General features: G+C 44.0%; 1 protein-coding gene across 1 annotated transcript in view; it reads left to right on the forward strand.

Annotated features, from left to right (window-relative positions):
• Window positions 1-14187, forward strand: part of DMD (dystrophin) — a 1907270-nt gene that overhangs the window by 703977 nt on the left and 1189106 nt on the right. Inside the window, exons 13-14 of the mRNA XM_084843968.1 lie at window positions 6794-6895; window positions 6971-7078. Of these exons, the coding sequence (XP_084700094.1) occupies window positions 6794-6895; window positions 6971-7078 (210 nt within the window). The remainder of the gene's footprint in view (window positions 1-6793; window positions 6896-6970; window positions 7079-14187) is intronic.

Genomic DNA, 14187 nt, shown 5'->3' on the forward strand with positions numbered 1-14187 from the left:
GTTTGCGTCCCTGTAGTCAGCCGTGATAGGCTACATAAAGACTTACATAGCCTATCACATCTGGCTTAAAAACAACAACAACGTGCATACGCAAATGGCGGCGGCTATGGCCACCGCCATTTGCGTTCCTCATTTTTGGCTGTCTTAGTCTACGTAAATATTTGTTTGTTGTTTGTAAATATTTGTGTTTTTTAAAGCCAGACGTGATAGGCTACGTAAATCTTTACGCAGCCTATCATGTCTTGTAAAAAAAAAACCCCGACAAGACTGCAAATGGCAGCGGCGGCAGTAGGGGTGAACGAAAGTCACTTACCTTTTCTCGCAGCTTTTTCGCGGTGGGGGGGAGCGCTTCGCTGCTCCCCCCGCGAAGTTCAGGCCGGGGGGGGAGGCTTCCCGCCTCGCCCGGCCGAAATTCAGGCCGGGGGGGGAGGCTTCCCGCCTCGCCCGGCCGAAATTCAGGCCGGGGAGGAGGCTTCCCGCCTCGCCCGGCCGAAATTCAGGCCGGGGGGGGAGGCTTCCCGCCTCGCCCGGCCGAAATTCAGGCCGGGGAGGAGGCTTCCCGCCTCGCCCGGCCGCGAACACGAAAGTAAAAAAAAAACAACGTCCCCTGATAGGCTACGTGACGATTCACGTAGCCTATCACGGCTAGATCTGGAAAGTCAGCCGTGATAGGCTACGTGAATCGTCACGTAGCCTATCATGGGTGACTTTGCAAATCTTGCCATGATAGGCTACGTGAATCGTCACGTAGCCTATCAGGGGGCGCTTTTTTTTTTTCTTTCATTGCAATGGCGGGGGCGGCAGCCGGTCGAAAGACCGGCTGCCGCTCCCGCCCCGCTCGAACACCGGACGAACCGCCAGCCGGACCCGCCGCTGGGAGGGACATTCAGGGAAGGTAAGTCCCGTCCCGGGCGGGGGGCGGGGGGGCGGAGGATTTCTCCCCGAAACTTGTTCGGGGAGAAATTCTCCGCCATCCCTAGGCGGCAGCCAGTCGGAAGGCCAGCACCGCAGCAGCCGCCGCCACCAGAGCCGCTGCCGCCTCCCAGAAGATCCACCCCAGGTAAGTCTTGTCCCAGGGGGGATCCATGGGGGGGCAGGGGGGCAGGCCGTTCCGCCACAATTTTCAGGGGGCTGAATGCACTGGCATTCGGCCTCACCGAGATCCATGGTGGAATTCTCTGCCATCCCTACCTGCTGCTGCTTCACTTCAACACCATTTTCTAATCTAACAGGGTTGTCTTGTTCCTGAAACAGTCATGTGGGCAATACAAGCGAAGCAGGGATCACATAGTGAATGGAGTGATATTAACATGTTACATACTCAATTAGTATCACTGATGCAAATGAAACCAACTGAGTGTTGGGACAGTCATTCCTGGATTAGCCACATAAGTGATCTCAGTGAATCTGGAATTGTAGTGAACACAGAGTGATTGGTTATGGTGTGTAGGGATGTCAGAGAATTTTGCCACGAATCTCAGGGAGGCCAAATGCCAGCGCATTTGGCCCCCTGAAATTGGTGGCGAAATGGTCTGCTACCCCCCCGCCCCCCTCCAGGGACGGGACTTACCTTGTGCGAATGTCCCTGGCGGCGGCTCCGGCGGTGGTGCGGCGGCGGCCGGTCTACTTACCGGCTGGCGCCACCGCCATTTCCAGTAAAAAAAAAAAAAAAGTGATAGGCTACGTAAACATTTACGTAGCATATCATGGCTGACTGCAGGGACGCAAACAGCCGCGGCTACGGCTGCCGCCATTTGCAGTCCCGGCAGAACAGGATTCGCAACAGGGATGGGACAGGGACAGGACTTACCTGGGGCGGATCTTCCTGGCGGCGGCAGCTGCGGCGGCGGCAGCGGCAGTTCGGCGGCGGTGGCTGCGGCGGCCAGTCTTCTGACCGGCTGCCACCATTTCCAAGTTTAAAAAAAAGAAACAACGTGATTTTAAATTTTAAAATTTTTAAAAACACCGTGATAGGCTACGTAAATGTTTACGTAGCCTATCACGGCTGATTAAAAAAAAAACATGCGCGTACGCAAATGGCGGCGCCCATGGGCGCCACCATTTGCATTCCTTATTTTGGCACGTCTAGTCTACGTAAACATTTACGTAGACTATGGCAAAAATAAGGGGAACGCAAATAGCGTAGCATCTACGCTATTTGCGTTCCCCTTATTTTCGCCATAGTCTACGTAAATGTTTACGTAAACTAGATGTGCCAAAATAAGGAATGCAAATGGCGGTGCCCATGGGCGCCACCATTTGCATACGCGCATTTGTTTGTTTTTTTAATCAGCTGTGATAGGCTACGTAAACATTTACGTAGCCTATCAAGGCTGACTGCAGGGACGCAAACGGTGGCAGCTACGGCTGCCGCCATTTGCGTCCCTGCTAGCCAGCGGCCGGATGTCCGGCCGCTGGCGGAGCCGGCCAGCGACTCCGCAGAATTACTGCGGAGTGGAGCCGGCGAGCCAGGATTTTTGGGGGGGAGGGACAGAGCGCCTCCCCCCTGGCCAGAATTTCAGGGGGAGTGATGGAGCGCCTCCCCCCCAGCATCAGAATAATCCGCGAACAGGTAAGTGACTTTCGTACATCCCTAGTCATGATGTCAGAATCGGCTATGTGCAGACATCCCTGAAGCCAACTTAGCCCAATGAAAGCCAATTTAGAAAGCATTGACCTCACTCTGATAGGCAAGAACTTTCAATGCCTTTTGATGAAAAATTACTTGAGGAAAAATGCTCTGTAATGCTGCCAAAAATGGTTGTAAAACACTCCTTCACTTTTGGCTAAAGCCTAATATTTAATTTTTCTAAAACCTGACATTAACAATTACTACTCACAGTTCTAATTCTCTGTTGGGATAATTATTTAATCATTCTAGTTGCCTCAACACTTGCATCTTGTTAAACAGTTGATATGTGATTCTCAAAGCTTGTGATTCTTGCTTCTCTTTGGAGTAATGCTAAGTTTCAAATACACTTCTTCATCTTGTTTTGATTTGGTATAGCATGTGAAACTTCTTCCAGCATGCAAATTGGGAAATATCAAAGCAAGTGCAAGTCTAAGTGACCTTGTATCATTCGACTTGGTGCTGGCTGCCAGATTAATGGAGAACACTTCTAAAGATAGATCACAGGGCTTGTAGGCAGAAGTGTGGAGCTCTTACTGCAAATGCTAAGAACAAAGAATATTTTTCGGTTTAGGAAATGGAATGTATTTAAAAAAACCTTTTTCAGAAGGGACTGCAATATATAAATATAAATTGCCATATTATAAAAAGCAGGGGCAAATAAATGGATTTATGGGACAATAGTGACACAACTGGAAGCATACCATGGCACTGCAATACATTAGAGAGACATAGAAAATACATACCTCACTTGAGTTCTCCATGCTTGAATTCTCTATACTTTATTAGTGTACACTTGATTGCTGATACCTGACTGTATGAACTGACTCTACTGAAAACATTATTTTGTGTGGATGATATAAAGTGACAACTGAAAGTTTGTCAATCTTATTAGACTTTTCTTGGCCCAATCAAATGTACAAGTACTTGCGTGTCATGAAATGATGAACACACATCGGTGAACCAGCCCTTTATAGCCAGGAAACACCTACAAGAGCCTCCATGAGGTCAGCAGTAGGGATGTACGAAAGTCACTTACCTTTTCGCAGGGGTGTTTCGCGGTGGGGGGGAGGCGTTTCGCTTCTCCCCCCGAAGTTCAGGCGAGGGGGGGAGCCGTCCCGCCTCACCTGGCCGAAATTCAGGCCGGGGGGGAGGCTTCCCGCCTCGCCCGGCTGAAATTCAGGCCAGGGAGAAGGGCCCTGTCTCCCCGGCCGCAAAAGTGTAAAAAACAAAACAAAACCCGTGATAGGCTACATAACGATTAACGTAGCCTATCACGGCTAGATCTCCAAAGTCAGCCGTGATAGGCTACGTTAATCATTACATAGCCTATCACGGGTGACTTTGAAAAAAAAAAAGCACGTACGCAAATGGCAGCGGCCTATGGGCGCCACCATTTGCGTTCCTTATTTGGTCCTGGTAGTCTACATAAAGATTTACGTAGACTACCGGGACCAAATAAGGAACGCAAATGGCGGCACCCCATGGGGGCCGCCATTTGCGTACGCGCTTTTTTTTTTCAAAGTCACCAGTGATAGGCTATGTAATTATTAAAGTAGCCTATCACGGCTGACTTTGGAGATCTAGCCGTGATAGGCTATGTTAATCGTTACGTAGCCTATCACGGGGTTGTTGTTCTTTTTTTCTTCAGCTGTAATGGCGGCCGCGGCAGCCGGTCGAAAGACCAGCTGCCGCCCCCACCCCCGCCGAAAGCCAGCCGAACCGCCTCCAGGAGGGACATTCGGCTATGGTAAGTCCCATCCCGGGGGGCGGCGGGGGGGCAGAGAATTTCACCGCCAATTTTGGGGGGCCGAATGTGTTGGCACTCAGCCCCCCGAAGATTCGGGGAGAAATTCTCCGCCATCCCTAGTCAGCAGCCTCCGACTAAAGGCTTCTGAGAAGTGCTGTAAGCTGGAGAGCCCCATTCCATCCTTTATTCATATCACTGCCCTCTCAAAGTGAAGGGGTTCTTTTTCAGAACCAGAGTGACAAGGAAGTCACAACAGTATCCTTCCTGTTGTCTTATGTTGTCTGCCCTGTAGGGATGTCAGAGAATTCCGCCACGGATCTTGATGAGGCCGAATGCCAGTGCATTTGGCCCCCCGAAATCCATGGCTGAATGAAGCCCCTGCCCCCCTACCCCACGAAAGGCACGCAAAATGGAGCACTTACCTGCTGCCGTCTGCACTGACTTGCAAATGGCGGCCGCTTCCTCATCATAGCTGTGATAGGATACGTAAATAATTAAGTAGCCTATCACGGCTAACACAGGGACGCCATTTGTGTCCCTGTGGAGGCCGTGATGGGCTATGTAAGCATTTACATAGCCTGTCACGGGCCAGCAAGCTAGGGATGGATGAAAGTCCCTTACCTGGTCCTGCAGCTTTGTTCACGGTGGGGGGGAGGCGCTTCGGTTCTCCCCCTGAAGTTCTTGGTGGGGGGGAGGTGCCCCACCCCTCCCGGCCAAAATTCAGGCGGGGTGAGGCGCCCCATCCCTCGCCGCCGAAATTCAGGCCAGGGGGGAGCGCCCCGTCTCCCCGGCCGCGAAATAAAAAAAGTAAATTGGAAAAAAAACCCACACGTGATAGGCTACGTAACGATTTACGTAGCCTATTATGGCTGACTTTGAAAATCTAGCCATGATAGGCTACGCAAATTGTTATGTAGCCTATCATGTGTGTTGTGTTTTTTTCCAATTTACTTGTTTTATTTTGTGGCCGGGGAAAAAAGCATACGCTTTTTTTTTTCAAAGTCACCCGTGATAGGCTACATAAAGATTTACATAGCCTATCACGGCTGACTTTGAAAATCTATCCGTGATAGGCTACGTAAATTGTTACGTAGCCTATCACTTTTTTTTTTACTTTACTTTACTTTGTAATGGTGGCCGAAACGCCGCCGAAATGCTGCCGGGACCCGCCACCGAGAGGGCCATTCAAAGGAGGTAAGTCCCATCCCGGGGGGGGGCAGGGGGGCAGAGAATTTCACATTCGGCCTCCCGGAGATTTGTGGAGAAATTCTCCGACATCCCTACGGCAAGCTAAAAAAACCAACAGCGTACGCAAATGGTGGCGGCTATGACAAATTGGGAAATATCAAAGCAAATTGCATAGTGGGCGCTATTTGCGTTTCCCTTTTTTTTGCTGTAATAGCTTACGTAAATATTTACGTAGGCTAAAACAGCGGAAAAAGGGAATGCAAATGGCGGCCGCCATAGCCGCCGCCATTTGCAAACACTGTGGGGGTTTTTGCCTGCAAGCTGCCCAGCGGCCGGATGTCCGGCTGCGGGCAGCCCCAGCCGGCGGCTCCACGGAATGTCCGTGGAGTGGAGCCAGTCGGGTTAGGATTTCGGGGGGAGGTGCAGAGCACCTCCCCCCCACCGCGAATCACCCCGTCAAAAAGGTAAGTGACTTTCGTACATCCCTACTGCCCTGCCAGACTGTGAGCAGGCAGGCAGGTAGCTGTGCAGAAATAGCTGAAATAGGATTCTTTGGCTGGCTGTAGCAAATTGTAGAATCAGCAGCTGCTACAAGCAGCTGGAGATTTCTGATCACATGGCAGATCTTTTTAGGCCCCCTTTGTAAATCAGATATCAGTGTTCTCATAATACTTCATTGTATTATTATAAATGTTTCTGGTATAAAAATTCACTTGTATAGTTTTTAGTTTAGTGATCAGAATGTGACTCAGTGAGTTAATAAGTTCCTAGATCACTAGCTGTGGAGATATTTGCAAATAGTTCATATTTTAAAATTTTATAAAATTTATAAAAACAGGGTAAACTCATAAGATAGTTACAATTAGCTGGCAGACAGTTACCTTTTTTCTTGAAGTTTTTGACATTCTAGAGGTCATCAGCCATCATATTTTTATGTATATAGTTTAATAGACTTCATAGAGTACTAACCATATCTTTAATATAAAAATTGCTGTTCTTTGTAATTTTATTACTTTATAATTGCAATTCTGTACTGTGCTTCAACAAACAATAATGTAATGACTTCAAGATCATCTGTGAAATATGTTATACTCTTGAAGTGGGCCTGGAAATGTTAATAGAAAGGTTACATCTTATTTTCTCAACAGTATTCAATGCCAGATAACAATATTTTGAATTTAAGTCAATATCATAACATATTTACTAACTTCTCAGTATTTTTGTAGCATTTAGGAAACCGCTGGGCAACCATTTGCAGATGGACAGAAGATCGCTGGTTTCTTCTCCAAGATGTTCTTCGAAAATGGCTGCAATTTACTGAGGAACAGGTAAGAAATATTTGTAGTATCCATTTGTTGTTTGCTTTTGTATATGGTTTTACTAAACAATATTCTTATTTTTAGGGTCTTTTTGATGCATGGCTTACTGAAAAGGAGGATGCGGTGAACAATATTCATACCACTGATTTCAAAGATCAAAATGAAATGTTGGAAAATCTACAAAAGTTGGCTGTAGGTGTTTTACATTGTTTATTATTTCTCTATGTTTATATATTTATGCATTTCAAGTATTTATATCCCACCCTTTCAGCATTATATTGAAAGCACCTTACAACATGAGTTAAAAACAATATATCCCAAAATAAAACTATGGGCAGGGTCCAGTGGGGCACAACCACTAATGTACACTACTCTAAAAAGGTAAAGGTGTCCCCGACCAGTCGTGTCAGACTTTAAGGGGTGATGCTCATCTCCATTTCTAATCCGAAGAGCCAGCGCTGTCCGAAGATGCTTCCGTAGTTATGTGGCCAGCATGACTGAACACCGAGGTGCACAGAACGCTGTTACCTCTCCCGCCGAAGCGGTACCTATTTAACTACTTGCAATTTCTTGCTTTCGAACTGCTAGGTTGGCAGGAGTTGGGACTGAAGACAGGAGCTCACTCCGTCATGCGGCACTTAGGGATGTCAGAGAATTCCGCCATGGATTTCGGTGAGGCCGAATGCCAGTGCATTCAGTCCCTCAAAATCTGTGGTGGAATGAAGCCCCCCCGCCCCCCACCCCGCAAAATGGGCCTGGAATGGAGCACCTACCTGCTGCTGTCCGCGCTGCATTGCGAATGGCGGCCAAGTCTGCGGCCACCATTCACTTCTTCCATATAGCCGTGATAGGCTACGTAAATACTTACATAGCCTATCATGGCAAAATACAGAGATGCAAATGGCGGCGGCTATGGCAGCCACCGTTTGCGTCCCTGCAGGCTGCCCAGCGGCCAGATGTCCAGCTGCGGGTGGCCCCGGCCGTCAACTCCACGGAATCTCTGCGGAGCAGAGCCAGCTGGACAGAATTTCAGGGGGAGGGACGGAGTGCCACCCCCCCACTGCGAATGTCACCCTTCGAAAAGGTAAGTGACTTTCATACCTCCCTAGTGGCACTCAGGTCTCGAACCGCTGTCCTGCTGACCTTTCGGTCTGCAGTTCAGTGTCTTAACCACTAAGCCACTGTGGCCCCACTACTCTACTCTAAAGTAAACTACTCTAACACAATGCCAGTACCATTAACTGGCATCCTGATTTTCCTGGGAAATTGGCATGCCAGCTAACACTATTCGTGTTGTGCTTGAGTAGTCTATGCTAGCACAATGTAATTTACATTAGTACCTGCAACCCTTTGGATACTGCTAATTCAGGTTTTTTTAAAGAAGAACATAGCAAAAGCAATCACCAGGGAACACAGTCGCCAGTTATAAACTATCAGCAGGATTAAATTAAACAACTACACTAACAGATATTAAATGGTCAGCTGAATAAAACTGTTTTTACCTGGTACCTAATTACTATCAAGGTAAGTGCCAGTCTAATGGATATACTGAAGGAGTTCCAGAGATGAGGAGCACTACTATGAAAGCTGTATCTGTGATAGCCACTGTTATCACCTCTGTTGTTGGCCCTCCAACTAATATGAAAAGGTTCATCTGGGAAAAGGTAGACTTTTGGATAACACTTTTTATTAGTTTTGACTTATACTGCACCTTTCTACAAAGTATTCAAGTCAGCTTACAATTTTACCGTAAATAATAATAGTAACATAGTATAAATGAACAAAATACAAGAGTAATGTGCACAGAGAAGACAAATACAATAATATAACAAACAAAAACAGTGGAATAAAAATTATCAGAATCAAATAACAGCAAGAGTGATTTTAATCCTGGTTAATGGCATGGATCTAAACAACCCTCTGAAATGAAGTGGCTTTACTGCCTGGCTAAAAGTAGGTAATGAAGGGGAAGTTGTTCCAGATCTTGTGTGCCACAAGTGTAAAAGTCATTGAAGGTGAAAGGAGGGGTGGAAATAAAGAAATGAGACACAAGTAGTTGGTATAAAATTTGGGCCACATTTATTGAGATTGATCAGATCTGTGAAGATCTGATCTTCACAGAGACCTAAGCGGGCAACTTCTCTAAGCCAGTGACTAACCTGGCATTTTATCAGACAAGACATTTGATGCCTGTAGAGTGGCATCTTTGATCGTCACTGCTCAGGACTACCCAATTTGGGGATGGGAGGCCTTCCTGGCTGTCACCGCCCCCTGGGCCACAAATCTCTGAGTGGGTGAGGTGAGTTGGCCTCAAAGGTAATCCTTACCTTCCAACTGGGGCTGAAAAGCCCTGGGCTGGAAGTCTCAGGCCTTACCAGTCACCAGAAATGGTGCCTCCAAATGCTCACCAAGCCTATTCCCCATCAAAGGTGCCTACACATACCTCCCTATTTAGCAAATGTGACTGAATCAACCTAAGTATTTAAAGAAGACCAAAACTACCTGAAATCAACTCCCAACCCCACTTACAGCAGGAAGTAGGCAAAATGACCCATAGCCAAGGCCAATCCGACTATGAGCCAAAAATTCCTACTCAGCCCCCAAAAGGATGACCAGCATAACCCACACAGCATACAGGGTGAGGAGGGAGCCATGCTTCAAAGAGGGCAAAGGGAGGGGCTCCACAGCCTAAAATGACTGGTAAGCAATATGTCTTCCAGTTAACTGCTACCCAGTTGTATTCTAAACTATTTAATGATTCTGAGCCGCCTTCATAGGCAGGTCCACATAGACTGCTTTCAGGTAATCAGATTTGAACATTATTATACTGCTGTGTTTGCTTCTGTTTTCTGTAGCCTATTCTGCCAAAAATGTCATCTTTTCAGGTACACAAAAAGTAGAGCTTGCTTCATCATTATCATAATAGGAGTATACAGGAGTATGTTTTATTGTATGTTTTAATCTTAGCCATTTTTAAAAGAAAGCAACTAATGTGGTCTGTGTGTCATTGTGAGTAATTGTTTAATATTCCTAAGGAAAGTAATTTGTACAAACTTTGCTGACTACCCTGTTGTTCAAGATCTAATAGGCATATACTATATACATAATCGTATATGACTATTAGAAGCCAAAGTTTGCCACTGCAATAGTGAAAGAGTTTATCTAAAAGTTATTGGTTTCCAAAGTCCTTTTTAAACTTTGCATAAAGAGAAGCCAACAAGAGATGAATTAAGCTGAGACTTCATATACTGGAAAACTTGTGGTAGAATCTGTATGTTTTTCAGCTTCAGATAGCTTCAAACTGCTTTTACTGATCAATTAATACAGATTTCTAGCCCTCCCATCCTTTAATCCTCATGCCCTTTACATATTCATCAGATAGTCTTACCCCAGCCACTTTAGGCCTGATACAAAAGGAGTGTGTCCCAAATGCCTCTGGGCTTAACAACCTGCTGCAGTTAAAATTCTGATACTGAGAATTCGAGCTATATGAATACTGCAAGACAATGAATACTGACCATCTTCCCAGTAATCCCCTAAGTCTAAAAACACCTTAGTTAGTTGGGATGCCAAGACATATCTGTTTCCCTCACCCTCTCTGATTCATTTCAGAGTCTGAATTATCATTTGTAATGAAGCAGTAATCTAAGCTACATCCCCAAATACCTGAATTTTCTGTCATTTTATTCAAATTTAGATTTAGGTAACTTCCATTATTCTGAGTACTACAAAAAGATGGTCAAGGAGAAATGCCACAGTCAACAAAACCAACTCAATCCTGGAAAATGAAACATTAAGTAAACATTGGTAAATGGCCAAAATCATGTCAGGAGAGATACAATTTGCTGCCTTTAAAGAGACAGCTTGAATTTCACACCCAGCTCAGTGTGTCTTCCTACCAGTGCCAAAGCAGCTGCTGAAATTTGTGCCACACAGTCACAGACACAGTGAAGCAGGTAGTAGGAGGCCTCTTTTGGTTATCTAACAGTGTTATAAATACAGTTATTGTAGTTTTGCTCTATGTTGTACAAATAAATTAAAAAAACCACAGTAGCCTTGAATTTATACACATTGTTTGAAATTATTATAGTAAGTTATTTTAGTAATTTTCATATAATCAGACCTGAAAATGTCCATTTTGCTGTGAATAAATCAAGAAGATTATATATTTTAGAGATCTTGCCATTTGATTGTTCAAACTAATTAACAGGTACCTGACAGCTGGTTTAAAATTGCTGCTAAATGTCCCTGCTGACTCACACAGTGACTACAAATTTAATGTTCATTAAAATATGTCACAATTGGAGATCAAAAACTGTGACCATCTGTCAGCATAACCTTAAGCATACGTTGCTTTTGACAAACTATACCCAGCCCTATGACCTGAGTACATTTCCATAGGCTAAAACATACACACATCCATACCAGTCTTCAAAGCTGTAGATGAACAAAAGCCCTATGAAAGTGAAAAGGGCAAACACTGGCAGAATTTGAAACCCATATCTCTATGTTATTAAAGTGAGTCTTTAATAATAATTAAAAAGGGTCCAGATGGCATTCTTTAGACTTATAAATCTTTTAAATTTACTAAAGCTTTGATTCTTTTTTAGAAAAAATGAAAATGTGAAAAAGATGACGAAGTGTTGCAATGCCCTCGTCTCCAAAATAAAGTAGGAGCTTAGTATTCCCTGGCTGCACATAGTTTTGTTTGGTCTTCAACCAACTTTTGTAAGGGGAAAGAAACATGAAAAAAAGGGTCCCCTTGTGGTAAGGGCCCAGTTCACTCCGTAGGATATCTACTCTGCAGGCTCACAGTACTTATCTAACTGTGCTATTCCAGCACCCCAATGAAATGACTGTATGAATCGATACATAATTTGCACTGTTGTCCTTAGGATCTCCAGTAGATTATTAACTAAATGCTAAGTAACCCATTCTGGCCCTCACTCCTGTCCTGATCCTCTTGAGATGTCTCAGTCATACCCTCTTGTCTTCTCTATTTTGCAAAGTCCCCACTTTTGACTTATGACAGTCTTTTACACAAGAGTTGGCCCAGAAATTAACACATTTACCAAATATACAGGACTACAGCATTAGGTACATTGTTCCAGGTAGTGAGTGCTCTCATAAAGTACCCTGGAGGAATTAAGAGAGATGAGATCAGAACTTCTTTTTTAAAAAGGAGTTTTATTGCAAGAGTAAAGCAAAAGGCAATTTACAGGTTAACTGTGGAAGGCTGGTACAGAGAGTGGAGGGGAAGAGAGGGAGTAAGGTGAGCCTAAAGATGTGCTTTAAGCATACTTTACACCAAAGCATGACTTTGGTGTAAAGCAGAGACAAATGTTGTTAGAGCTAATTAGAAGATATGACCAACATGTTTTTATGTATAAATTTATTAGACTGGTAAAGAATGCATACTACCATTAATATTAAAAATAAATTAATTCAAGCACCTAACTAATCTACATGCAAAGCAGCAAGCTCTAACGAAGCTATGCCTACATGACCTTTAAACTAATTGGGTCCCAAAAGAGTTCTGAAAGACAAATGAAACAAACTTTTAAATGTTAATATGGAATAAAATATGCGTTATAACAACCCCCCTTATCATAAGGGAGCTGGCTATTGATTGTTTTGGTAAGAAACTAACCCCCCAAAAGTATCAGTTCAAGGAATATATTTGATACTACAAATCACAAGAAATGCAGTGTAAACTGTATTGAACACAACTATCAACCATTTCAGCATAATTTTCCAGATATTATTTTAATCTAGAAAAAGAGCTGTTACACTGTTATAATTTCCGGTCTTCAAAATTGCTTTATTACAGAAAAAATGGGGTGTTTATATGTTGTATGTGCTTATTCCAAATACTTATTGTGAAATTTATTAAGAAAGAATGCTATAAACCTCTAATAGATGTTCCTAACACCCTTGTCATTAAACCACACCCAATTAGAAAAGGCCTAAAGTACAGTGCTGTGTATTCCTCCACAAACTCTTTACACTTGCTCAGAATTTGTAACAGTCTCAGAATATGTAGGGAACAGGTTATGCTAGTCAACAGCAAGTAGTAGTGGTCTACCTACCTAATGAGTTATCCAAAGCTGACAGGAAAAAGGTTTTGAATCAAGATTTTTCACCTACACAGGATATAATATTTCGGTATAGCAAGGAATGCTGACTATACTCCACTAGTTATGGATAGGAGAGGGGATAATGCTTTCTCCTGCTGTCAAGAACTACAGTTGGCCCCCACTGTCTTGGCTTCTAGAAAGGGTGTAAAGACACACATTTTTAATTTAGCCTTTTAAATTATGTAGTAATTAATGTTTACTATTTTATTGTTTTAAGGTGTTGTACACTCCCTTGATGGCTTTTTAGTAAATAAAGTGCTATATAAAAAGTAATAATAAATAGTATCTGACATATTGATTCTAGAGGATAGCACTGGGTGACTGTTGCTGGGGCTCTAGCCTGGGGTGCTGCAAGTTTCATCTTGTTCCAGGTACTTTTCAACATCTATATGAAACTGTTCAGAGAGATTATTCAGCCTTTTGGAGTGCTGGGTTTTGCCAGAGAAAACTAGCTCATCTGCATAGTTACACTGACAATAAGACCTCTTACTGCCCCTCACCTGGACATATTTTTGGACAGATTATTGAGAAGGAAAGATATAATTTGCTACCTCTGTCTTTCTCTTGCCATTTTTCTAGGTTCCACTACTTAAAGTCCAGTGTTATCCAGTCTTCAGGTGTATTGGTTGTTTTAGGGAAATGCGGCGTGTGTGTGTGAAGTTGATTATAGCAGCAGAGCAATTTTTTAAGGTCTAGAAGGGGTTGTTGAGATTTATGTATGTGTGTATTTATAGCTTTACAAGAACGTGCAAGTTTTAGTTCTTTTAGGAAACCTGTGTGGTGGGGCTTCTTACTCTTTTTTAGTGTAGGCATTATTGCTGAGACAATGTGCCATGCAGCTCTTCAGAAGTTAGTGTTTTCTCATGTATTGTAATAATTAATCATGTTGTGAAGATACCTGTGTTTATTGTATGTTTACTGGAGAGCAGAGCCTACAGCAGGAGTGGACTGCAAGTGGAGCAGGTCACACCCATCCCCAGTATTGCCATGTCCTTTATGCAGGAGTGAAGAGACTAAGGGAAAGAACTGAGCATTGCAACTATAAGTGGAAAGACATTGTCTGGACACCAGGTCTACCTATTGAGAAACATCAGAGGTCTCAAAAGGGAAATTTGCAGTCTAGATGAGTTAGTCAGTGGCAGTTATTGCAGGTATCAAATTGTA

The sequence above is a fragment of the Heloderma suspectum genome, chromosome 3 (genome assembly GCF_057233095.1).
Source record: "Heloderma suspectum isolate Gila_16-S chromosome 3, 16-S_ref, whole genome shotgun sequence".
In the NCBI taxonomy this organism is placed as follows: Eukaryota; Metazoa; Chordata; class Lepidosauria; order Squamata; family Helodermatidae; genus Heloderma; species Heloderma suspectum.